The 26,341-nt window shown below is 48.6% G+C and overlaps 1 protein-coding gene across 1 annotated transcript; it reads left to right on the top strand.

Moving 5' to 3' along the window:
* Positions 1–17,953: 17,953 nt before the first annotated feature.
* Positions 17,954–21,343, top strand: TRNP1 (TMF1 regulated nuclear protein 1). The gene has a single exon (XM_053398665.1). It carries the CDS (start codon positions 18,532–18,534, stop codon positions 19,105–19,107), a length of 576 nt encoding a protein of 191 aa, XP_053254640.1. The 5' UTR covers positions 17,954–18,531; the 3' UTR covers positions 19,108–21,343.
* The last annotated feature ends 4,998 nt before the right edge of the window (positions 21,344–26,341 follow it).

Genomic DNA, 26,341 nt, shown 5'->3' with positions numbered 1-26,341 from the left:
GCCAACACGCCAATGCAGACGTGCCCCTAGGATTGACAGCATCAAAAGGGATGGCCAGCTGAGATTTAGAACAGGAAGCACATTGGGAAACTATATCCCTAGCTTGGGCCAAAGGAATAGAAAACTGCTTAGCCAATGCTTTCGCAGGGAGATGAAAGTTGTTATGACCTAGTATAGGATCAGAAAAGAGAGAAGGCAGAAATGTTCTTCAGAGCTGAATCTGCTCTTGAATTTTCCTCTGCTAAATACCCTGGGTGTGATGTGTGGGAGCGAAGATGTGCAACATAATAAGGAACTCTCTGTGCTGAAGTAAGGCTTGCAGGGCGAGAAACAAGGAAAACAAGTCAGAATCCAAGGAAGGAGTTATATAAGATATTGGTAAAATAGCAAAAAGCGATATACATACTGAGTATCCACAATAAGATTGAAAGGTTGAGTAGGAAAGGATTGAAAGGCAAGAATCACAGCCACTAGCTCTGCTCGCTGGGCAGAAGTCTGTGGAGAGGTAAATAACCTTTCCATTTTCCTCCCTCTTCCCATGTCACCACCCCCCTATTTTTCGTTCCATCCATGAAGAGGGTTAGTGCAGAGGGGAGAGGTGTGAGAGACAAAGGGTTTGTCAAAACATAAGTGACTTGTGTCAGAAATGTCAAACGGTCAACCTTTGGAGGATTAAAATGATGACCTATAAAATCAGCCAAAACAATTTGCACGGCAGCATTTGTGATCAATAAATGCTGCTGTTCAGTCTGTGAAAATGGCATATAAATTGATGCAACATCAAAACTGCTCAAAGTTATAGCACGTGAACGTCCTTTGATAACAATGTCTGATGTGGATTCATTTGCGGAATAAATGTTCTTCAAAGGGGTATGAGGTAAATGTAACCATTCTATAATGCAGATAGTCTTCTTCTTGTCCATCTGAGCATATAAATTTCCTGTTGGCAACAATGGTGTAGCAAATACTGCCAGATGCAGCTTGTGTTCAGCACCTCTAGGTGGCGCATGCGGAAAGGTTTCAATGCTTCATTCACAAAATTTTGGCAAAGTGTAGGGGAGTTCCGCATGCTGTTGTGGCAGAACAATCCACTGATATCACTGGGTGGATTGCAATTTGTTATATAGTGGCAATGTAAAAGCAAACTGTTCCTGTCTGCTGGATCCAGTGGGATGAAAATTGTTCAATGTGGCCAAAAGTTAATTGTTCAGAAATAAGCTGTTCAGAAACGAGATGGTGCCATTGCTGCGGTTTTTTCTTTTGGTGGAGGCCACTGTTCTACCCACACTGAGGTATCAGTGATCTTGGTTTGCCACGCTGGAAACGCTGTATTGATAGCTACAGGCTTTTCAGTTTGGCTACTCACTGCTGTAATCAGCCTGATTTTTCTCATTGCTTGTTGAGCAGCAAGAGCAGTATCTCTCAATAAGATCTGCAGCAGTGTGGCTTGTACTGAAGCCTGAGCATAGGGCTCACGCCCCATCATAGCATCCATCACATCTGCGAGGGTAAGGTTAGGATTATTTCCTCTGATTTGTTGCAGTAAAGCAGGAGCATAAGCACCACAGGCAATTTCCCATTCGTGAGCTGATGGGGGTAAAACTGTACGTGCCAAAAGCTTGATGTCATCTGGAGCCAAAAGCTGGGCTTGAATTCCTGCTGGAGCACCAGCAGGTGGCACAATAACAGGGAATGCCATAGTATCCTGAATTAAGTTACAGGCAAATACTGCACGTTGCAAAGGGGTAGCTGCCTTTGCTGCTGCTGAAAGAGCAGGATCATTTCCAGCCAGACCACGGTATTTTTGCAGATTTGGGTCTTCTGGTGAGGAACTGCAGTCTGGAGGTTTGGGATCTGGGGCTGCAGGCAAAGCAAGGGCTGGAACACATGGCAGGACAGCAGGCTGAATTAAAGAAGCTGAAGCTTGTGTTGGCAATGCAGCCATGGAGATATTTTTTGGTGATAAAGAACCCATAGCATATCGAACTTTGCACCATGCATTTAAATTCCGAACACCAATGCTGGGAAGCCCATGAAAATGTGTTCCAATATTGTCCCAATGTTTTAATTCCAAAGTCCCATCTGCAGGAAACCAGGGGCAATGCTCATCAATTGCCAGAATGAGCTGTATCAAATCTCCCTCAGGAACTTCCAATTTGTTGCAGGAGAGGAGAAATTTTAAGTCTTTTAAAAATTTCTGTTGGGGAGTAGTCAAAGAGCTGCCCATTTTTCTAAAATCAATATTTAAGGGATCGACTCACCTTGGATCCGTAGATGAATAGCGCTTGAAACCCTTGCCCGGGCAAGGTAAGTCGATGAATATCCACAGCTTGGATCAAAAATCTAGTCTGGCCTCAGACTGTTTGCTTTAATCTTACTTCTTAGCTCTCTTTTAAAAACCTCAGTCGTAATCTTTTATTCTGCCTCACACGGGGCACCACTTGTAGCAGTCCCGCTGTTCCAAGTGGCGCAATTCAGCATAAAATAAAGACGCAGAGAGCTAGTATTTTTCCTTGTACTGATGGAGCAGCTCTTTCAGACATCTTCTCCTCTCCAGTCCGTTTTTATTACCCTTTGTTCTCTCCAGCCGCATGGCTGCTTGCCAGTGTCTCATGTTACCTCATCTGGCCAAGGCTTAAACCCACCCACACCATATAGGGTCATACTGCCCAGAGGAAACACAACTCCTTTTAAGGTCAATACAATTCTAATACATGATAAGGCACAGACATGCTGGTCACTGGGTCAGCAAGACACCAGGTGGCACTACAAACCTTTGCCAGGGCTTTCTGGCTCCCACATTCCCTGTTGCCTCCAGCAAAATAAATGTTTATCTTAATTTATGTTTCAGATTATGTGCATGTCTGTTATTGTTTTCAGACATTATCTGTTTTGTACTTAATTGAAAACCTTGATATTTATATACAAAAAAAGAAATTAATGCCATTGAGTTCAGCAGGAATTAAATGCAGTTAAGTATGGAGACAATTGCAGATAAAAAAAGCAACGATTTGAATTGGGCCTGGAAGCAAATTGACAGCCAGTGCAGCAGCTTCCAAGGTGGCAAAATATGAAGAAGCTGGTCCACACCTGTCTGCAGGCAAGTCAATGCAATCTTCAATAAGTGAAGCTTGCAAACTGTTTTTGTAGCTCTAAGTACCAATGATTTGATCTGGATAAGTAAAACAGAGGGGTGGGGCAGGGGATGCACCCAAAAAGAAAGCAATGTTTCTGAATGACTGCAGAAGATGGAAACTAATACATATGGGGTATGCTCAATTTACTACATACTCCGCACCCAGTTTGCTTCTGTTGCTGGTTTTTGAAGCCGCTTACATTTGATGTTGGGAGGCTGGTGATGCTGTGGGTTAAACCACAGAGCCTAGGCCTTGCGGATCAGAAGGTCGGCAGTTCAAATCCCCATGATGGGGTGAGCTCCCGTTGCTCGGTCCCTGCTCCTGCCAACCTAGCAGTTCGAAAGCACGTCAGAGTGCAAGTAAATAAATAGGTACCACTCTGGCGGGAAGGTAAACTGCGTTTCCGTGCACTGCTCTGGTTCGCCAGAAGTGGCTTAGTCATGCTGGCCACATGATCCGGAAGCTATACGCCAGCTCCCTCAGCCAATAAAGCAACCCCAGAGTCGGCCATGACTGGACCTAATGGTCAGGGGCCCTTTTACCTTTACCTTTACATTTGATGTTAGCCACAATCCGTATCAAGCTTATGGCTTCTTGAGAAATACTGTTGTTTGATGCATTTTTTTCTTCAAACCAGATTCAGCTTGACTAGAAGGATATTTAAGAAGGATGTTGAAAAGCTGGAACATGTGCAGAGTAGGGCAACCAAGATGACAAAGGCTCTGGAAGCCAAGCCTTAAGGAGAGACAGTTGAGGAAGTTGGGAGGTGATAGGATAACCATCTTCAGCTATCTGAAGGGTTTTCACATGAATGATGGAGAAAACTTGTTTTCTGCTGCTCCTTGAGGGTGGGACCCGAACCAAGGGATTCAAATTACAAGAAAGGAGAATCTGACTAAACATAAGGAATAACTTTCTGACAGTAAGAGCTGCTTGACAGTGAAACGGATTGCCATGGAAAGTGGTGGAACTCTATTCGTGCTGAGTTTTAAGTCACTAATGTGAACATACCCAAAGAATCCATATCTCAGGAGTGGGGAGCTCAGGAAACGTTACAGCTGGAAAAGAGAACTGGAGCAGGGTTCAGCAAACTTTTTCAGCAGGGGGCCGGTCCACTGTTCCTCAGACCTTGTGGGGGGGGGGCGGACTGTATTTTGAAAAACAAATATGAACAAATTCCTATGCCCCACAAATAACCTAGAGATGCATTTTTAATAAAAGGACACATTCTACTCATGTAAAAACACGCTGATTCCTGGACCATCCGCGGGCCAGATTGAGAAGGCGATTGGGCCTCAGTTTGTCTACCCATGAACTGGAGCTTCCTGAGAAAACCCTGTAGCTAGTGGAGGCAAGTGAGGGAGGATATTCATAGATATTTAACCAGTGTCAGCTTAGCAAACAAGCAGTGCTTTTTTCTAGGAAAAGAGGTGCCAGTACTCACTATAAAGCTGTTACAGTAAGCGCCACACTTTTTAACAACAACAAAAGAGGTGCCAGTACTCTGTACCCTTGAATACTCCCTGAAAAAAAAAAGCACTGGAAACAAGACTATGTTCAAAATAAAATGTCAGATCAATCCATCTCCCCGCTCCTTTACTGAGATTTCGTAACAAATACTTCAAAGAAACCGTGCATTATAAAAAAGACATCAGGTCGAAGAGGGTTTAAATATTTCATCCTATTTAATAAATAGATGTATCCCGGCAGCCTAATTATGAACAGAGGACTGGAGTAGCACAATCTGCCAGGAAAGGGCAATCATTCAGCAGATGATGTGCAGCCCAGCAATGAATTTATTCCTGATTTTCTGTAGCACTCCCCAGAATGACCGTACATTGTTCTTTGCCATCCCATATGTACAGTCAATTTTCTAAGAAAGCATTTCCATTAGTTTTCAGACAAGAGTACCTATTTCCAGCTCTGGCTAGTTTTCTAGCTACAGCCCCTTTTGGACAGAGGCGATCAGGCCATGGTACTGCACACTCTGGTAACTTCCAGATCGCATCATTGCAATGCACTCTACATGGGGCTGCCCTTGAAAAGGAATCTGAAACTTTTAACTGCCCCAAAATGGAGCTGGATCACTCAGTTGGTTAGAGCATGGTGCTGATACAGTAATGCCAAAGTAGTGCAGGTTCAATCCCCATAAGGGACAGCTGCATATTCCTGCATTGCAGGGGGTTGGACTAGATGATCCTCGGGGTCCCTTCCAACTCTACAATTCTAAGATTCTATGCAGCAGCCAGCTTATTGGATGGGATTGCCTTTAGAACTCATATAACCTGTTATGTACTGAGGTTCTCACCCTGGGCCAGCAGGGGGATACTGTAGATAGTTTTCACTCAGGTCCACGTCAGTTATTTTAGGCGGGAAACCCTGGGTTGTTGTTGCTACAATGTTGAAAGCCGGCTGCCTATAAAAGCAGGCCGGCTGAGCTGTTTGCTGTTCAGTTCTGTCCAGCTTACAAGTAAAGAGCTGCTCTGGAGAAATCGCTGTGTTGTCTGCTATGTTCGCCCACAACTTAACACTGGTGACGAGGATGGGATGGATGGACATCAGAGCACAGCCAGATGCAGCCACCTCTGAGCAGAGCTGAATCACTGAGCTGAATCACTGAGCGAAATCACTGAACAGAACCAATTCAGAGCTGACTGTTCTGGCTAGAGCACGGTGTTCCATCCATCGCCCTTCATGCCGGCATCAGAATCATGGCTTCACTTGTGCCTCTACCGCCGTTTGCGCCAGCCTCTGAATCATGGGACTCCTACCTCGCTCGGTTCGACTGCTACCTCCAAGCCAACGAGCTGACGCAAGTATCACAGGAGCGTAAGCGGGGCCTATTCCTCAGCCTCTGTGGGCCTGAGGTGTTTGAGACGGCCCGAGCATTGGTTGCACCTGTAGCAGTCCAGGCAACACCGTGGGACACGATCCAAGAGAAGCTCCGCAACCACTACTCACCAAAGCCGTCCAAGATTGCTGCCCGCCATGTGTTCTACCACCGGAACCAGGCAGAGGGGGAGTCAATCAACAACTACACCACCGCCCTGCGACAGGCTGCAATGCACTGCGAGTTCCGAGACTTAGACGATGCCCTGATGGATCGAATCGTCTGTGGGGTCCGGGACATCCATCTGCAACGGCGTCTCCTCGCCAAGCCAGACCTCACGCTACAGAAAGTCATTGAGGAGGCTGTGGCCTCAGAAGCTGCTGAACGCTCCGCCCAGGAGATCCGCAAGTCCAGCAGCCCGCGTCTTGCTAGGAAGCCAGTTCCAGTGCATCATGAAGAAGCCAGCAGTGATGAGGCATCCTCCAGTGAAGACGATGACGTGCACCAGACAAAGCGGGAGCACAAGAAGTTCCAACAGAAGTCCAAGGGCCAACCGGAATGTGCCGGCTGCGGAGGCAACCATTCCCGTGCCAAGTGTCGATTCAGAGACGCCATCTGTAGGAAGTGTTCCAGAAGGGGCCACATCGCTAAGGTCTGCCGATCGGCTCCGTCTGACACCCCCCCTTCACCGACTCGCAAGTCCAAGTCTTCACTCCAGTCTGCCAAGGAAAGCTGTTTCGCTCTCACCAACTGCCGCTGCCCGTCTGGAACCACGATTGGCCAAACCGACTCGCCTACGCAACGCAAGCTGAACGTCACGGTGCTCATTGAAGGAGCTCCATGTGACATGGAGGTCTGCCCTGTCCATCGTGTCTTGGAGCACCATCAAAAGACTGGTACCCAGAGTGTCCAAAAGGCAACTCGACTCTCACCGCGTACACCTGAGAGACTACCAGGGAAACGACATTCCCGTGGTAGGCGTTGGCCGGTTCCGGATCGCCTTCAAGGATTTTTCGGGCCTGCTCCGGTTGGTGGTGATCGAAGGTCAGCGGCCAAGCCTCCTAGGGCTAGACTGGTTTGATGCCCTCGGCCTGGAAGTCACCGGCATCAACTGCATCTCTAACGCAGAGACTGAGGGTCTGGTCAAAGACTTTGCCGAGGTTTTTGACGGCACTTTGGGGCAATATACAGGTACGCCCATCTCCTTTAGCCTTGATCCACAAGTCGCCCCCATCAAGCTAAAGCCATGCCGGGTTCCCTTTGCTCTCAAGGCTAAGGTGGACGAACAACTGGACAAGCTGATCGCCCAAGGAGTTTTGGAGCCGGTTGACCACGCCAAGTGGGAAACCCCCATCGTCACGCCTGTCAAGCCAGACGGGTCGGTGAGAATCTGCGCTGACTACAAGTGCACGATCAACAAGGCACTTCAGCAGCACGCTTATCCGGTTCCTGTTGTCCAACACCTGCTGCATTCCCTGGGTGAGGGTAAGGTCTTCGCTAAGCTGGACCTTGCCCAAGCCTATCAACAACTGTCCGTCGATGATGCCACTGCTGAAGCCCAGACGATCGTCACCCACCGAGGGGCATTCCGTTGCCGCCGGTTGCAGTTCGGGGTGAGTGTGGCTCCTGGCATCTTCCAAAGCCTTATGGAGCGTCTCCTGCAAGGGCTTCCGGGCGTTGTACCATATTTTGATGATGTCTTGGTGTCCGCAGACTCACACCAGCAGCTGTTCGAGCGCCTCCATGCCGTGCTGACCAGGTTCCAAGAGGCCGGGCTCAAGGTAAAGAGGGAGAAGTGCCAGATCACCGTTCCACAGGTAGAGTTCCTGGGCTATCTTATCGGCGCCTCCGGCCTTCACCCGACCACATCCAAGATCCGCACTATCCAGCAGGCCCCCATCCCAAAGAACAAGACGGAGTTGCAGGCGTTCCTAGGGCTGCTGAACTTTTATAACATGTTCCTGCCCCACAAAGCCACAGTGGCTGAGCCTCTTCACAGACTCCTCAGCACAAAGACGCCTTGGGCCTGGGGTCATCGGGAGACGGCGGCCTTCAACGCGGTCAAGGCTCTCCTTTCATCGGACAGTGTGCTGGTACAGTACAGTGAATCCAGGCCGCTGGTCCTTGCCTGTGACGCCTCACCTTTTGGCATCGGCGCTGTCCTTAGTCACCGTTTTCCAGACGGAAGAGAAGCACCGCTCGCCTACTTTTCCAGGACGCTATCTCCGACGGAACGGAATTACAGCCAGCTCGACAAGGAGGCACTGGCACTTGTGGCTGGAGTGAAGAGGTTCCATGAATACCTCTATGGCAGGACTTTTGACCTCATCACTGACCACAAGCCACTCCTGGGCCTCCTCGCCGGTGATTGTCCAACTCCACCGGTCCTCTCGCCACGCATGCTGCGATGGACTGTTTTCCTGGCTGCCTACCACTGCCAGCTTGTCCATCACCCGGGAAAATCGATGGGCCATGCCGACGCCCTCAGCCGTTGCCCTCTTCCAGCGTTTGTGGAAGACCCGGCTCCAGCTTCATCGCTCCTCCTGATTGAGGATCTTCCGGCAGCGCCTGTATCGGCTGCCACTGTGGCCTCCGCATTTGCCCAGGATCGCACCATCAGCCGGGTGCTCAACTGGGTGTGGAGGGGGTGGCCACAAGGGCCTTTTGCATCGGAGTTCCAGCCCTTCGCAACCAGACAACATGAACTCTCGGCTCATCGCGGCTGTCTGCTGTGGGGAGACCGCGTCGTGATTCCCCAGGGACTCCATCAGCGCGTCCTGGAGGCTCTGCACGTTGGCCACCCGGGAATTGTCAAAATGAAGGCGTTGGCTCGGTGTTACGTCTGGTGGCCTAACATGGACGATGCCATCACTGCCTGGGTGTCCACCTGTCAAGCGTGCCAAGAGTCGAGGCCTGCACCACCGGCAGCTAAGGGACACACCTGGGAGATGCCAAAGACACCCTGGTCAAGGGTGCACATCGATCTGGCTGGCCCCTTTCACGGCTGGACCTTTATGGTAGTGGTGGACGCCTATTCCAAATGGCTGGAGGTGGCCCTGATGCCCTCCACCACTACCGAGGCCGTCATCCGGGTGCTGCGAGGCCTGTTTGCGACACATGGGTGTCCTGATGTCCTTGTCTCTGACAACGGACCGCAGTTCACGTCAGGCACTTTTGAGCGGTATCTTTTGGGACTGGGCATTCGCCATGCCCCAACGGCACCCTTTCATCCATCCAGCAACAGGCAAGCGGAGAGAATGGTGCGCTCGGCAAAAGAGGCACTGGCGCGCCTGGACCAGGGAGTCTGGCACGAACGGGTCGCCGAATACTTGTTCGTGCAACACATCACCCCTCATGCGGCCACAGGGCGGAGTCCTGCTGAACTGCTTATGGGCCGCCGCCTCAGGTCACCGCTCGACTGGCTGCACCCGGACTTTGCCGTGGCCGAACCCCCAGGCTGTGCCAACGCGCCACGGTCATTTGTTCCAGGAAACCAGGTCTTTGCCCGGAACTATGTGGGGGACATTCCTTGGGTGCCAGCCACAGTAGTGGGAGTCACTGGACCTCGCTCGTACCAGGTGGCACTCGAAGACGGACGCTTGTGGCGCCGGCACATAGACCAGCTTAGGCGCAGGGTTGGGGACTTGGACACTACCGTGGTGCCCCCAACTGCGCTTGTGGCTCCAGAAGAGACACTTACAGATGGCGAGGCTCCACCTACATCTCCCTCGCAAACTGCCAGCGTGGAGCCGAACCAAGCCGCTTCAGAGGGTCTGCCAGACTTACCACAGACTCAGACCACTCCACTTGCGGAGGCTCCACCCACAGCAGCGGATCCAGGGGATTTGGTTTCAATGCCACCTAGGGTCGCACCACAGCCTCAGCAAGAATTGTGTGGCCCTCCGGACTTGGCTACCAGTCCCCGGCGGTCTGGCAGAGTTTCCAAGCGCCCAACTTATTTAAAGGACTATGTTGTTGGACATGTATCACTGTTGGTCTAAGCATGGGCAATGTAACCAATATGCTTTTGTGCCTAATTGAACCATTACGTGTAGTGCTGTATATAAGGAAACCATTACGATTGTAACTAACACCTTATCTCGGTGGGGAGGGGTGTTATGTACTGAGGTTCTCACCCTGGGCCAGCAGGGGGATACTGTAGATAGTTTTCACTCAGGTCCACGTCAGTTATTTTAGGCGGGAAACCCTGGGTTGTTGTTGCTACAATGTTGACAGCCGGCTGCCTATAAAAGCAGGCCAGCTGAGCTGTTTGCTGTTCAGTTCTGTCCAGTTTACAAGTAAAGAGCTGCTCTGGAGAAATCGCTGTGTCGTCTGCTATGTTCGCCCACAACTTAACATAACCCCTGTTCTAAAGCAGACGCATTGGCTGCCAGTTCATTTCTGAGCCCAATTTAAGGTGCTCTCCTAGTGTTTAAAGCCGCAAACAGCTTAGGCCACAAGCATCTCCTTCCCCACAGACTCTCCTGGGTCTTAAATCAGCAGAGGGGACCCTCTTGGTAGTTCCACCTCCCTCAGAAATGTTGGGTGTGACCCCAGAGAGGGCATTCTCTGTGGCAGCCCCTAAGTTGTGGAATTCCTTCCTCACAGAGGTACGTCTGGCTTCTTCACCGGCCCAAGCATTTTCATATAAATGACGCATGTACCCAGAGCTATTGTGAGACTGATTCCTGCATTGCAAGGGGTTGGACTGGATGAGCCTTGGGGATCCCTGACCACTCCACATTTCCGTGAGCTGGGGCAATTGCTAACACATGACACTGTTACAATAAAGAGCCATCTTCCTGATATTGCACGGGTCTGTTTCATGTCCTCCGGTATTGTAAACTCACCCTCCCCTAGCCTTTTTAAGGTTCCCTATTGAGAGGCTTAACTTCATGCTGTTTTCCTTAGGGAAAAGACTGGAGAGTAATGGGTAGGTGTACCTCTTGGTCTCCTGAGGCAACCCGGCGGATGGGAAGCACAGCTGATCATTAGAGTGATGTGCCAAGAAAAGCCTTGCCTCTGGGCCATCTTTGATCACCTCCCACTTCTTACTGGTGTTCTGTGTGTTGGTAAAACCAATTCCACTGGGGCTCATTGTGCAAAAGGTGTACCCCATAGACAAGTGTTCCTTAGGGCCATTCATTTGCAATCATCACATCTTCCAGTCACATGTGCACCTGGCAGAGCTGTTGTCCTTTTGAAGTCTCCAAGCCTGCAGAGGGCTAAGCTGATCCTTTAGGACAAATAGGGCCCTCAGCCAGCCCATCTTCCCTCTGTCCTCTTACAACTAGTTCAGAGGGTAGCACAGATTGTCAGCTACCTCCTCAACCTTAGTGTTGCACTTGTAGAACCCAGCAGGGAGGAAGGTGGGGACAAAAGTAGTTTCAGTTTGCTCTGCCTGTCAATGGCTTTGATGCCCCCTACAGTGAACCTCCTGCCTTGCACTCTGCCAACCCCAACCCCAACAGGAACCAAGGACCCTTCCTTACAGATATAACCTCTCACACAAGCCTTTTGAAGGGTACTGAAATCCCCACAGTGCACCACAAAGCAGTGGAGCAGTCTACAGCACAGATTTAAACCACTCAAACCAGGAACAGGGAACACAAGGATCTCCAGCTTATAACTCCGATCCTCCCTGACCATTGGCTATGTTGACTGGGGCTGATGGGAACTGGAGCCCCACAAAATCTGGAGGGCTGCAGGCTCACCATCTCTGGGTTAAACAGTAATTTCCTCTCCCCAGGGAACGCTGGAAGTGGCAATTATGTGAGGGGGTATCACATCAGCAGGTCTCTAACTGAAAGCCCCAGCAAACTACAGAGATCTGAATTCAAATCCCCACTCAGTCATGAATCTCAGTGTGACCTTGGGCCATATTTCAGCCTAGCCTACCTCACAGGGTTGCTGTGAAAATAAAATTGGCAGTGGGACAGGAGAGAACCATGAATGCTGCTCTAAGCTCCTTGGAGGAAGGGCAAGATATAACAAGTAACAATGATGTTCAACTGAATGTACAGGACCCCTTTTTTTACAAGCTATGGTCCTTGATTCAGACACAGGAATAAAAGCTTACCTTATGAGTCAGCAAAAGAAAAACTGCAAATGAAGCAGCGTCTGCCTTTTTTTTTTTTGCTGCATGTGTTCTATATTATGTTTATGCACAATAGAATATATCTTGCCTCAAGGCAGGAAGGGTCTGTGTCCTCATGCCTGGTCTTTGTCTTCGGAGGACAAAGAACAATTCCTTCCAGGACAGGTATAAATCTCTTTGATGTTACCCGCCCCCCCAAACCCAACCCTCCTTTGTCAGCTTTGCAAGGTGATATCAGGAGATCAGCTCAGAATGAAAAGTCTTTAAATAATTTAGCAAAGAGGCTGAGCTGAGGCTCAGAAATGGAGATGTTTGGAGCTGCATTTCTGCAAGAAGCCAAAACATGTTACATTTATACTGGGGTGGGGAAATCTCAGGCCTGGGGGCTGAATGCAGCGCCCCCCAGGATTCCCTTGGGACTCTCACCAGGCCATGTCCTTCACCGGTCCTGCTCCATGCCTTCCTCAAGTGCTTTTACCTGGCTAGTCCTTGAATTGTGACAATGCCCATTGCATTTAAAGCACGTCTTATCCCAAAGAATCCTGAGAACCATAGTTTACTCCTCACAAGCTACAACTCGAAAGGAATGCTGTGATCACCAATAGTCAGCATGGATTTCTGAAAAATAAGTCATGTCAGACTAACCTGATCTCGTTTTTTGACAGAATTACAAGCCTGGTAGATGAAGGGAACGCAGTGGATGTAGCCTACCTTGATTTCAGCAAGGCATTTGACAAGGTGCCCCATGATATTCTTGTAAAGAAGCTGGTAAAATGCAGTCTTGACTATGCTACCACTCAGTGGATTTGTAACTGGCTGACTGACCGAACCCAAAGGGTGCTCATCAATGGTTCCTCTTCATCCTGGAGAAGAGTGACTAGTGGGGTGCCACAGGGTTCTGTCTTGGGCCCGGTCTTATTCAACATCTTTATCAACTACTTGGATGATGGACTCAAGGGCATCTTGATCAAATTTGCAGATGACACCAAACTGGGAGGGGTGGCTAACACCCCAGAGGACAGGATCACACTACAAAACGACCTTGACAGATTAGAGAACTGGGCCAAAACAAACAAGATGAATTTTAACAGGGAGAAATGTAAAGTATTGCACTTGGGCAAAAAAAATGAGAGGCACAAATACAAGATGGGTGACACCTGGCTTGAGAGCACTACATGTGAAAAGGATCTAGGAGTCTTGGTTGACCACAAACTAGACATGAGCCAACAGTGTGACGCGGCAGCTAAAAAAGCCAATGCAATTCTGGGCTGCATCAATAGGAGTATAGCATCTAGATCAAGGGAAGTAATAGTGCCACTGTATTCTGCTCTGGTCAGACCTCACCTGGAGTACTGTGTCCAGTTCTGGGCACCACAGTTCAAGAAGGACACTGACAAACTGGAACGTGTCCAGAGGAGGGCAACCAAAATGGTCAAAGGCCTGGAAACGATGCCTTATGAGGAACGGCTAAGGGAGCTGGGCATGTTTAGCCTGGAGAAGAGGAGGTTAAGGGGTGATATGATAGCCATGTTCAAATATATAAAAGGATGTCACATAGAGGAGGGAGAAAGGTTGTTTTCTGCTGCTCCAGAGAAGCGGACACGGAGCAATGGATCCAAACTGCAAGAAAGAAGATTCCACCCAAACATTAGGAAGAACTTCCTGACAGTAAGAGCTGTTCAACAGTGGAATTTGCTGCCAAGGAGTGTGGTGGAGTCTCCTTCTTTGGAGGTCTTTAAGCAAAGGCTTGACAACCATATGTCAGGAGTGCTCTGATGGTGTTTCCTGCTTGGCAGGGGGTTGGACTCGATGGCCCTTGTGGTCTCTTCCAACTCTATGATTCTATGATTCTATGAACTCCCAGCACCCTTAACAAACTACAGTTCCCAGGATTCTTTGGGGGCGGGTGGGAAGTAATGTGTTTAAATGTATGGTACGTATGCAGCTTGTCTGTGTGTACAAAAACTCTTGACTTTTTGGGGGCCTGAATGTCACATTGCTCCACTCACTTTTGTCTTTGGTTCCACCCACCTGACATGCATCTCCTGGCAGTTTCCCCCAGTGTGACTGTGGTTCTTGGGCCAAAAATGGATTCCTACTTGCACCATGGATAGCGATCCTGTTTGCATTTCTAGCTGTGCAGTTCTTTCTGCTCAGAAATAAACCTCAATTGTACTCACATGAGGTGTACACCCAGGTACTGCAGGTCTGTATACGATTACTGCCTTAAAACCTAATGACAGAATTGAATGGGTGGAATTTGCATAAAATGAGCCTCCCTCCTCTTGAACATGGAGATTTGGATAGAATGCTGGCCACGATGCGGGATTTTATATCCAATTATTATCAGGCTGGGTGCTCTTAGAAGGAGGGAACAACATTTCTGAGAGAAGAAAGGGCATCGAGCCCTCTCTCCCTCTTTTCTTCTTCTTCATATTGCAAGCCTGCTGGGGAGCAGGGATCTGTTTGTACTCTTTTCATTTGACAGCATATGCCGTGAAGCTGCAGAGTCAGTCAAGCTATAAGCTGAAATAGGCAAACAAACATATTGGATGAAGCCCCCAAGTCCCCAAATTCATACTGCAAATTCACCAGTGTCCAGTCTGTTCCAGTTCTAACCAGAAGCAGAAAAAAATCAAATAAAAAAAATTCAATTTAGAAAAGCAAGAACATCCCCAATGGGTAGGCTGCCAACGCTACCTCCTGTTTAGCAGGATACAGCCAGCTCTATGGATGACATTTCGCTGCCACACAGCTCTCAATCTTGTTCTGAGTGGGTTTCCTGTGGTTTCCTGCCAACCCATCCCACTTTAAGCCTTATTAATAAAGCCTTATGTAACCGTGCTGTTGGCAGACACGTTGCAGTATCAGGTGGAACATCTAGTGGAAGGATGCTGTAATTCAGAGAATGTGCAGAAATGGTGGTTATGTGCATGTGTGAGGGGGAGTAATGTGATTAAGCAACTTGGAGAGAGCAGGAAAACTTGGGGACGGTTCCCTGGGATGAGAAGTGCGGAAATGGGGGGCAAGTTAAATTGTATATGGAATGGCCACTAAGAGTGAAGCAAGTAAACAGACAGAGCTGGGTCAGGTTCCGCTTTCTTGGTAGGAGCCTCTGAGCCCTCATTCTCCCAGGCACAATCTACTGTCACTCCAGGCATCTTCCCATAGGGATGCGGGTGGCACTGTGGTCTAAACCACTGAGCCTCTTGGGCTTGCCGATCAGAAGGTCGGTGGTTCAAATCCCTATGACGGGGTGAGCTCCCATTGCTCTCTCCCATGTTTAGAACTGTCACTCCAAGCATGTTCCAGTCTCTCGCTTCCCCTGGCCCTGGCTCCAAAATTCTCCAGCCCATCCGAGTGCTGTTAAAACCTTCCAACAAATAAAAATAAAAGTATTTCCCCCATAACATAGGAACAGAGGAAGCTGCCTTATACTGAACCAGTTCAGTGGTCCATTGCCACTTAACTGACAGCAGCTCTCCCTACCTGGGATTGAACCCAGGGCCTTCTGCATCCAAAGCAGATGCTCGACCACTAAGCCACAGCCCTTCCCCTAAAGAGCTAATATATAATCTAAATTAAAGAATTATTCCATACCCCACTCAGATCTGCCTGGTTCATGTAATAGAAGGCTGGGTGTTTTGGGGTTGATGCATCTAAGTTCCATTGGAGAGGAATAGCATGTGTATATGCTGTCCTTGTCAGGATTAGGAAATCATGTAAATATGCACCTCTTTCCAGTAACCATCCATTACCTCCTTTCTCACTGGGCTGCACTGTGTCCCTAAGGTCAATATTTTCCTGCCTGGATTACTATAGAAACATTTCCCGCAGGAAGTTGCCAAGGTTTCACCCTCTCATCCGTTACCCCCTCTGAATTCACGCAGGAGGCATGACTGAGACAGATGAAGCTGCGGCTCTTTGATGAAACTGACTCAAGCTTGCAGTAGCTGCCTTTGCGGGTGGGGTGGGCATGGCAAAGAGAGTCACCTGCATTTTGCACACTGCAGAGAAGGAGCTGAACCAGCCCCGTCGTGCTTTTTCGGCTGCAATCCGATAAAGCTCTTTCCAGGGAGTCAGTTCTCTTGACTGAGTGGGACTTAATTTCTGAGTAGACATGACGAGGATTGTACTGTGCTTTACCAGCTGCAAGGGAAGAAAGAAGTTTGCAGATTAATCCCTTCTAGAACAACAACAAAAATGCAAGCAGCAGAATGCAGAAAGTTAGTATTATGATACATTATATACACAGGGCAGTATCCATCTAACACACCCTGCCAGTGAAAATATTTAAGCGTGTGCAACAGAACTCCCCCCTCCTGTACCCTCTCCAAATTTGCTCCAGAGGGTTGGGGGGACTCCCAGAACAGATTAGGAAGGGGCATGTGGAAAGCCAGGAGTGGAAAGTTTCATTGTGCAAGACAAAATCCTTGAGCCAAAGGAACTATTAACTTAGTGATACCTCAAATATAACCCAACATTCCTAAAATCTGCAAGAAAAGTTAACGAGAAAAAGAAAAGATGCCACCAAAATGGCATAAAAATGAGAGGAAAGCCTCAAGCAGTTTCTGGATAATTTATTGTCCAGTATGCTGCAACAGTTGTCCTCATCAGGAGTGCTGGAAATGCAGATAGGCAAAAAGTAAAATCAATATATAACTTTCTATAGTAAGTCTCAAAGGAAAGCAATCAGAGTACAAAATGGGCAAAAGCAGAAACTTACTCTATTATTTCATTTTTATTTATTAAAAAAGCCTACCACTCACTGGGACCCCAAATAGTAGACTGGGGTAAAACATAAAAATAAATTATAATACCTAAATCAATAAAACATCCAATTCATTAAAATATTGGAGAGGCAGCTAAAAACAATAGAGGAAGCTGCATAACAAGGGTGGGGAACATTTTTCAGCATTATTTTTCCTCTATTGCTTTATTACTCTGTAGATCATTGGCTGATTAATCAATGAAAGCTCATTGGATTGACAGTGCAATCCTATGTTCATTTCCTCAGAAGTAAGTATAGGTTTAGGGTATAGGTTTAATTAATACATTTACTTGGAAAATGTATAGACCATGAAACTTAAGCTAATATCTTTACAGGGTTTACTGGGCCTGTGACTACTATAGTAAAATTCATAATGCATTGCAATGAACAATAAGACTGCAATAAAACAATCAATTTTGTACAGATAGGGTTGTATTAAGATTTCTTTCATCAGCCCTAGTAGTTAATGGGTGAAAGGTAAAGGTAAAGGACCCTTGGACGGTTGAGTCTAGTCAAGGGTGACTATGGGGTGCGGCGCTCATCTCACTTCAGGCTGAGTGAGCCGGCATTTGTCCGCAGACAGCCTTCCGGGTCATGTGGTCAGCATGACTAAACTGCTTCTGGCGCAACGGGACACCGGGACGGAAGTCAGAGTGCATGGAAAGGCCATTTTCTTTCCCGCCAAAGCGGGAGCTTTGCACCAGCATGCTTTCAAAATGCTAGGTTGGCAGAAGCTGGGACAGAACTGGATCTCACCCTGTCACACAGGTTTGAACCACCGACCGTCTGAACAGCAAGCCCAAGAGGCACAGTGGTTTAGACCACAATGCCACCCGCTCCCTGTTCTTTATGGTCATGGGGATGGGAAGTTGCCATGGTTAGCAAGCGTATGTGTTAAGTCAATGTGCCTGTCCACCTTTGCTAGAAGCATGTATTTTGCCCTCAGCAGGGGAGAGAAGCCTCGAGTAAAAGTGTGCTATTGGCACGTGTGTATCCGCCGAGGGAAAGAGCGTCGTGAGAAAGGGGTGTGTTTGTGCGTGGTCTGGTCTGCCTCCAAGCAGAGCGAAAACGTGTCTGGCCAGAAGCTCCTGCGGCAGGTTGCTGCTGGGTTGGCAGCTGTTCCGTGCAGAGGCAAGGGGCGTCCGCGGAGGACAAACAGCGGAGAGTCCCCAGGCGGACGTGCGCGAAGGTGATGCAACCGCCAGGCGGGAAGAGGGGAGCTGGGGTCGGGACTGGCGAAGGGATGCGCACCGGCTGCAGCCGGGTGGGCGGGCAGGCACCGGGCGGGGATTCGCCGGCTGAGTGATGCTCCCACCGCTTCGATGACTGGCTCAGGGAGGCATCTCTCAGCCGCCGCCCCTGCCAACACCCCGCCCGCCCTGCCGTCCCGTTATAAGAGCGCTCGGAGCCGTTCGCCACTTCGCCACAACATCATAGACCGGCGAGACCTGCGCCTCGCTGCCGCAGCAGCAACGCCGCCGCCGGCGGTCCCCTGGCTGGAGCCTCGGGGCGGGGGATCGGGGGAGAGAAAGCGCACCCTGAATCCCCGAGGCGATCCTGGGAAGGAGCTCCTTAGCCCCGTCGAGAGCGGAGCCCGGCGCGCCCCGGGCGCCTCGCCAGCAGCAGCAGCCGCGGCGGCGGCTTCTCCAAGGTGCGGCGGGGCGCTCCTCTCGCTCTCCGAAGCGCGCGCGCCTGGATGCCCGGCTGCGGACCCGCGCCCTCTGCCGGCGAAGCCATGACGCCGCACAGCCGCTCGGAGGCCGGGAAGCCTGAGCAGGCGGCCGCCGCCGCCAGCCGCGAGCTGGAGTTGCGCGGCGCGGGCGCCTCTGCCTCGTCCCTGCCCGCGGCGGTGCGGGGCGCGTTGGAGCTGGCCGAGGCCCGGCGCCGGCTGCTGGAGGCGGAAGGGCGCCGGCAGTTGGTGTCGGAGCTGGAGAGGCGCGTCGAGCAGCTGCACCGCGTCTTCATCGAGGCCGAACTGCGCATGGCCAACCGCGCCGAGAGCCTGGGCCGCCTGGGCAGCGGCGTGGCGCAGGCCGAGCTCTACCTGACCGCGCACGGGCAGCGCCTGAAGAAGAGCCTGCGGCGCTGCAAGAAAGCCAGGCCGCCCGCCTTGCTGGCTTCGGCGCTGGGACTGGGCAGCTGCGTGCCTTGGGCTGACTGCAGAACGCGCCGCGGCCGAGGGGGCGCCCCGGAGCCGCCCGAGTCCCCCTTCAAGAGGATCCAGCAGGGGGCAGCTCCTTCTCCCCATCAGCCCCGGCGAACCCGGCCTTAGAAGTGGGGTGGGGCGCTGCACCCCTCTGCCACCCGCTGGGGGGGGGTTGTCGCTAGGAAGGTGGGGTGGAAGGCGACGGGTGCTAGTAAGCGTGCAGAGGGTCTTCCTTGCAGAATTTTCCTCCAAGGATGGGGACCGTTTCCCGAGCCCCCCAGAGCAGGAGGGTGTGATGATGATCTTGGTGAGCATCCTTCCTTCCTTCCCCATCTGCTTGTGTCAAACAGCTCCCTCCAGGCAGATCCACGTTATGCATTTAAAGCATACTTAATGCACATTTAAAGTATATGACTTCCCCCAAGGAATCCTGGCAACTATAATTTGTTAAAGGTGCTGAAAAGGTCTGTGAAGGAGTAAACTACAGTTCCTAGATTCTTTGGGGGGGAGTTGAATATGCTTCAGATGTATAGTGTGGCTCTTTTCCAGCTGCTCGTCGTCATCAGATCTCTTGGCCTTGGGCTCAACTGTAGGAGACATCTGATTCTTATGACCATCTCATTCATTGACTTTCCTTTGGTTTGGATAAGTTTGGCTTGCAACCAGCCCCAGATTCAGCTGCTGCTCTGCTGCTCTTGAACTGGTCTGCTGAAGCTTTGAAGTTGTTCCAGAACTGGCTTTTTTGCTCTGACGGTCAGAGGGTGAGATGATGGTGAGAACCAGTCCTAGACTGCTGGCCTTTAGGAAGCAAAAAACAGCACCTTCTGCTCCTAGCCAATGAGTCCTTTTTACCAGGAGTCGAGCAGTTGGGTGCTTCAGTTTTGACTTTTAGCAATGTCTGTTACCACAGGAGGCCTCTGCACTGCATTCTAGAGAGGACCCAGAGCAAAATGGGCGGCATGGATATGTCTAGGCAGCCATTTTGGCAGCAGCTGGAGAGAGGCTGTTGAGTCTGCTGGTTCTTATGCAATCGAAAAGTACCCATCTGTTTTGTAGAAACTCATCCTCTTTAGTCCAGGGCCTGGGAGAGCTTCTGGATTCTGCAGAACTTGGAAACATTTCATCTTTGCATAACTCTTAAAAGCAGACAGTTTTTTGTGACTTGACATTGCCCCTCCTTAACTCTGCTAGTACCCATGGGGCTTTGAAGAAAGAAATTTTGGTTCAGGAGGAGAAGAGCAAGTCCCATCCCTCAGATTTTTTTTGGCTTGGCTTCCAAGTTGTCTGCCAAAGATTCCACCTTGAAGTTGCTTGTCCGGCCATGGGACTTTATTGATGTGGAGGAGTAGGCTTGCTCAAAGGTAAGCACCTGCTTGACAGACTTGACCTTCACCTGACACTCTGCTGCTAGATCTTCCTCAACGCAGGTGCTTCTTTTTCCCAGCAAGGCTGCTGGTCATGCTTGACTTCTGTTCTCCCCTCCCCATCACATTTCCGCTTACTGGATCCAAGAAATTGGCCTTAATTTTGCCCTTGTACATAACAAAAGCTTCCTTTGTACACCAGGGGAAACTGCTATCGAACTGCAACCAAGACAAGAGGTACCCCGAATTGCTCCTTCCTGCTGTTTTGGACAATGGTGTTAAGGGGGACTAAGCAGGAACTTTACCCTACAATGATTGTATTAGAGCTCTTCTTTAGCCTCTTGTCTAGCACTTACTGACCTGAGTTGGACTGACCTGCTGTTCTGAACATCAGAAACACTATAATTTCTCATATTGAGAATCTATCCTGGTCTTTATGGGGGCTAGATTTTGCCTCTTGCTGGTTAGCTGATGGGAACTTCTGAAATACTTTTATTGCACTTTTAATGTAGATGTTGGCGTTGCTTTGCCATTTAGAATCTTACAGGGTAACGAATGGGTGCAGAATATCCACTGGATATTGTGTCCTTGATCCTCTGTATCCAACAGGTTTGGGTATATGGGGTGAAGAAATGCCAGTTTTGTACTTTTGTATTAGTTCCACTTTCAGCTGCTTTGACAAAGGAACAGATTGAATCAGATTTCAAAACGGGGGCCAAAACAGGGCCCTGAAAATGCTGAAACAAAGCCAGGCTGCATTTCTCTTAGGTAGGGCTACAGTATGTGCTTAGAATTCGAAACTAAAATACTCGTTATGTAACTGGAATGTACTGTGCAGTCTAAGTAATACTGGACAAAATTGCACAACTTTCTCACTGCAAAAATAACTGTAGGGGTTTTCTTGTAGAATTTGGATTGCTTTTGCATTTAGCGAGGTAGCCTAGTTACTCTTCTGCAGCAAACGCAACAAGGAGTGTTTGGCACCTGTGAGGTTCACCAAGTTTGGATTGGATCCAGGCAGGACTTTGGGGCAAATGTCCAGGGCTGCACTCAGCCAAATGGGCATGGACATGGGCATCGGGTGGGGGACCTATGCCACAGGTTTGGCTAATCACATTCTGAAGTAAATGAAGTAAACAGGCATTGCCATCAAAAGAGGTAGGGAGACAAGACCATTCATTCCAGAGACACTGCAATTCTAACACTGCTTACCTGGGAGTATGCCCCATTTGATTCAGTTGGTCTTACTTCTGAGTAGGCATGGTTAGAACTGCATTCTAAAATTACCTAGCTGTGCTGCTGCAGGAACTGGAGCAGTGAAGGAGATTGATGCATGAAGCACTAGGAGATAGTAGGCGGAGTGGTGCAGTAGGAAGAAAAGGAGCTCAGGAAGAGGCACGAGCTCACTGGAGAAATGCGAGCGTCCAGAGAAACCACTTGGGTTTGATAACTGCCAGACTTAAAAGCAAGAGGGGTAGAAAATCCCTTTAAGAAAAAAGGAGGGAGATTGCAAAATCAGGACTGAAATAAAGTCACTGCATTTAACCTGATAATAAATAATAATAATAATAAATTTTATTTATATCCCGCCCTCCCCAGCCGAAGCCGGGCTCAGGGCGGCTAACAACAATAAAACAATACAAAAGTACAACACAAACAACACTCTAAAATCATTCATTATAAAATTAATGTTATCATAACCACCAGGATAACAAGAGGTTGTTTGAACAACAATAAAAATAGTGGGGACAGCAGGAGAGGAATTTTAACATCCTCATTTTTGAACACAGATTTCTCAAAAAGACTGATGTAGTATTTTTTTAAAAAAATTGGTGTGTATTTAAAGCTTCTGAAATAAGAAGCTTTAAATACATACTAAGGGCTCACCCAAACTTACACTAGGCACAGGTCCACACTTTAAAGCACTGTGTCCAAGCACTCCCCCCCACACTTTCCCAGGTTGAAGCCCCGGAAGGACATCTTGAATGGGTTAAATGCATTGATGCATTGACTGTATGAAGAGTGGCCATTATCCAAACATGTAACCCCTCTTCTCTTTCTCTGGAACATATACAGTGCAGTCCTATATGGGTCCACTCAGAAGTAAGTCCTACTGTGTTCAAGTGTGGATAGGATTGCAGCCTAAGAAAGGACCAGGCAGCCAACGACTAGCAATTTGGATAAAAGCATGCTTTCAACTACAGAGTTGCATTCATATAGAGCAGGGATGTCCAGCTTCCGAGAGACTGTGATCTACTTGCACTAAAAAAAACACTGGCAGTGATCTACCCATTGTATGGACCGTAGTTGTTGAACTTATTTTAGGGAGCAAAATTTGTTGATTTTTTGGGGGGGGGGTCAGTGTCTCGTGATCGACCAGGATCGACCAGTAGATCACAATCGACCTGTTGGACAGCCCTGACATAGAGCAAAGAAAATTGGGATTCATGTGGTTTGGATAATGAGGGTGCGAGACGTACTGGTTCTGACCTAGCTGTCTTGCATGGTTGCCAGGCGCAAAAGAGGACAGGGCTCCTGTACTTTTAGTAGCTATGTAGAAAAGGGAATTTCAGCAACTATGGCTGGTCATGAAGCTATTAAAGGTGCAGGAGCCCTCTCTTTTGCATCTGGATACCCTATTCAGTTATAATATTTCCCCTTCCTGTACAGCAATCCATTACAAGAATGTAAAGGATAGGAAATTTTGAAGCTGCTTCTCCCCCCCCAACCTTTGGCACCAGAAAGGGACTCCTGTTATCTTCGCCTACTAGGGATAAAATGATATGTCTACTCTCCTCTTTTATAAAGGAACTCGAAGGTATTTGCTGGTGTGTTTGATTTAGAAATAGATAAATAAATTGCTATTTCATGAAAGTGCTGCAGGGACTACCTTAATGTGGAAGAGATAATCAGGCAGCTGGTCTGTTACGTAATCTTTGCCTCCCATATGTTTCTGGCGAAGGGCTCCTGCCCTGCTGATGCGGCATTTGGGCTCTGTTGGAACAAATGTACATATTTTGCTACAGGCACCAGCTGGGAAGAAGCACATAGTTTATACCCAAATAAACATTGTGTTCATTGTTTTGAAGGTGGTTGACTTAAATCAGATGGAAGAGGTGAGACACGCAAAGCAAATCCCAGCACCTGGGTGATAGCTTTGCAAATAAACAATGGGAAATACTTGGAAAGTGTGATTTTCTCCCTCCCTATGGTTGAACACCTGTGCATGCTTACCTGGGAGTAAGTCTCATTGGGGATTGCTTTCAAGAGGGCATGTGTAGGAATGCTGAATAGCCACGATCACAAAATCATATGAATCTGGAGGAGTGTCATTGAAATTAAAAGTGCTTATTGAGTAGATTTCTGCAGCTGAAAATAAAATAAAGGCACATGACGCAAAGTGGAGGCTGGCTGATTTATGGGAACGTGAATGTGTGCTGGTAAGGCGTTGACAGATGCTTGAAGTAGGCTGAGAACCTGGTAAGTAAACAGTGGAGAAACCCTTTAGGCTGCTGGAATCATTGTCCTTACCTTCATGGGTCAATGTTGACAGGAGGGTGGGACAATCCACCTTATCATCTAAAAATTCCTTGTGGTGCTTCCCCAGCAGACAGCTGGTTGTCTGACACTTGGGAAGAGGAATGCAGGAGGCTTTGCAAGCCCTTTGCTCAGCATTCAGGATTTGCTGAGCACAGGGCTTGCAAAGTGCTTTGGACAGCACTTCCCAAGCACTTGACCACTAGCAGGATGGCAAAGATGCTATTTGCGTGTTATCAGCTGTGGGATTGAGTTTGCCACAGGGAATTCTGTTGTGTAGCTCATGCAGCTGTGTCTCTATCTGCCCCACACATGACATCACATCAAACAAACAACCAACCCAAAGCCACATCCCAGTAGCAATATGGGCTGGGAATGAATCTGATCAGGGTTGCAGCACAGTGCAGAAGCTGTGAATGCCTCCTAATACTTTAATGAACAGCAGTCATTGCAAGTGCACAATGAAAAATGTTTGGAGGGGCCAATAGAAAATACACCTAATGACAGACGCATAGGTTGGTATGCATTGTTCCCAATGTGTTTTGAAAAATGTTTCTTAAGGAAAAATGAACACCATTTATTTGCAGTGTGCACCTTAGTAAGATCTGGGAGTGGGAGGAAACTGATGCTGCAGCTCACCAAAACTGACACATAAAACTCCCCAGTGCCATGCACTTAGAACACTATCAAAGAGTCAGTAATTGGCACACCAAGCCTCTAGTCACAATTCAAAAGCATCTCTGCCTGACTTAAGAGCAAACATAATTAAGGCACAGTGTCACAGAGTGCTTGTGTGTGATGGGAATGGCTCACAGGAGCAGCCCGTGAATGAAAATTGTAACGTAGGGAACCACCCCTGCATGATGCAGTTCTATGCATGCTTACTCAGAAGCAAGTCTGCTTGACTTCATCAGAACATATGACTCATCCAGACTTGCCCTTGCCCCAACACTTTCCTCCGAAAAAGCCCAACCTTCAGTGGTATACGTCAATCGGGTTCTGCGGGTTTTCTGGGGGAAAGTGGCGGGGCTAGAGCAAAACCACTTGTCCCACACTTTCTAGGCACAGGTGCAACTGGAAAACTACTAGGACCTGTTCTCTCTAGGTAGGAGACAAACGTAAGTCTGAATGAGCTCTTAGTGTGCTTCGGTCAGGACTATAGCCTTGTCATCATCCCCACCACCCTAGCCATTACGTTGTTATCCCTCCACTGTTGGAAGCAGTATACATCTGAATACCCATTTCTGGGGACCACAAGTGGGGAGATTGCTGTTGCTTTCTGTTTCTTCTGTAACTTCTTGCGTGTTTCTCAGAGGAGACATCTGGTTGGCCAGTGTGAGAACAGGATGCCGGACCTTTGACCTGATCTAGCAGGGCTCTTTTTATGTTCTGTTGCCTCTCAGTCATTTCTCCTGCAGCACACGGAACTCCTTCAATCTTTCCTCAAAGGACTTGGATGGCAGGTTTTAGATGTGCAATGCAAATCTACACACATTTCTGCAGAAGTAAGTGCCATTATGCTCAGTAGGACTTTGCCCCAGGTTAGTGTGCACAGGATTGTTGCCCCAGTGTGACAAGTTACTGAGATGCTCCATAAGGAGGCAACACAAATAAGCAAGCAATTCTTAAAAAAAACACACCTTTACTTGAAATACTCATGGCAGTAATTTCCAAGCCAGTACTGTTTCCCTTAACCAGCCTGGTGACTTTTCCTACTGCTGTGTCAGAATGTACCAACGCTTTGCGTCACGGTGCCAGCTCATACTGTGGAAATGCCAAGAGGCCTAGCTTGCAGCTGACTCATGCTGCCTGCCTTTCTTCATGCTAATTGGGAAAACGAGCTCCTTCTCAATGCCTCCACTTGCTCCAAACTTCACACTGAGCTATAACAACGTCCAGGGAGGTATGGCGCTGTTGAAGTTGACCGTAGGATGTAAGTCAGCTGCTGCCAGTGTCAGATTCAGGCTCCAAGGGGGATTGAGCTCAGATGAAGTCTGAGGAAAGCCAACTGAAGCCAAGGAACTGATCACAAAGATCAGTGCTTCCAGAAGTTGTTGGTTTTTTAAAAATTGTTTGTTTTATTTGGTGGAATGTTTATATCTCACCACCCTTCATCAAACTGATGGGCCCAGGATAAGTAACAAGATATAGTTTTCATAAGAAACTGTTTATAAAATTGCAGCCAACAGGGTTGCAAGCACGCTTTGTCTGCGTTTCCTTTTGGAAAATGGGGCACTGTGGAGACTCTGGTGTCTTTATGCTATATGGTTTATTTACACATATATACAACCTGAGTCTACCTGGGTCAATACATTACACTCCAAGAGGGTCACTTGCTTCTCCCATAGACATAGCAGGCTTGGGTCTAAGAACAGAGAGCCATGCTCCCTGTCTCTTGGTTGCAGCCTGTTGCAGTCAGCCCACATGGTGCTTTTCACCCCCATTCTTCCTTTTTACCA

Source organism: Podarcis raffonei, chromosome 8 (genome assembly GCF_027172205.1).
Source record: "Podarcis raffonei isolate rPodRaf1 chromosome 8, rPodRaf1.pri, whole genome shotgun sequence".
NCBI lineage: Eukaryota > Metazoa > Chordata > Lepidosauria > Squamata > Lacertidae > Podarcis > Podarcis raffonei.
This window is presented reverse-complemented; position numbering and strand designations above follow the sequence as displayed.

Bases quoted from the DNA above. Each gene is read 5' to 3' on its own strand.
- TRNP1 (XM_053398665.1), top strand. From the start codon at position 18,532: ATGCCCGGCTGCGGACCCGCGCCCTCTGCCGGCGAAGCCATGACGCCG.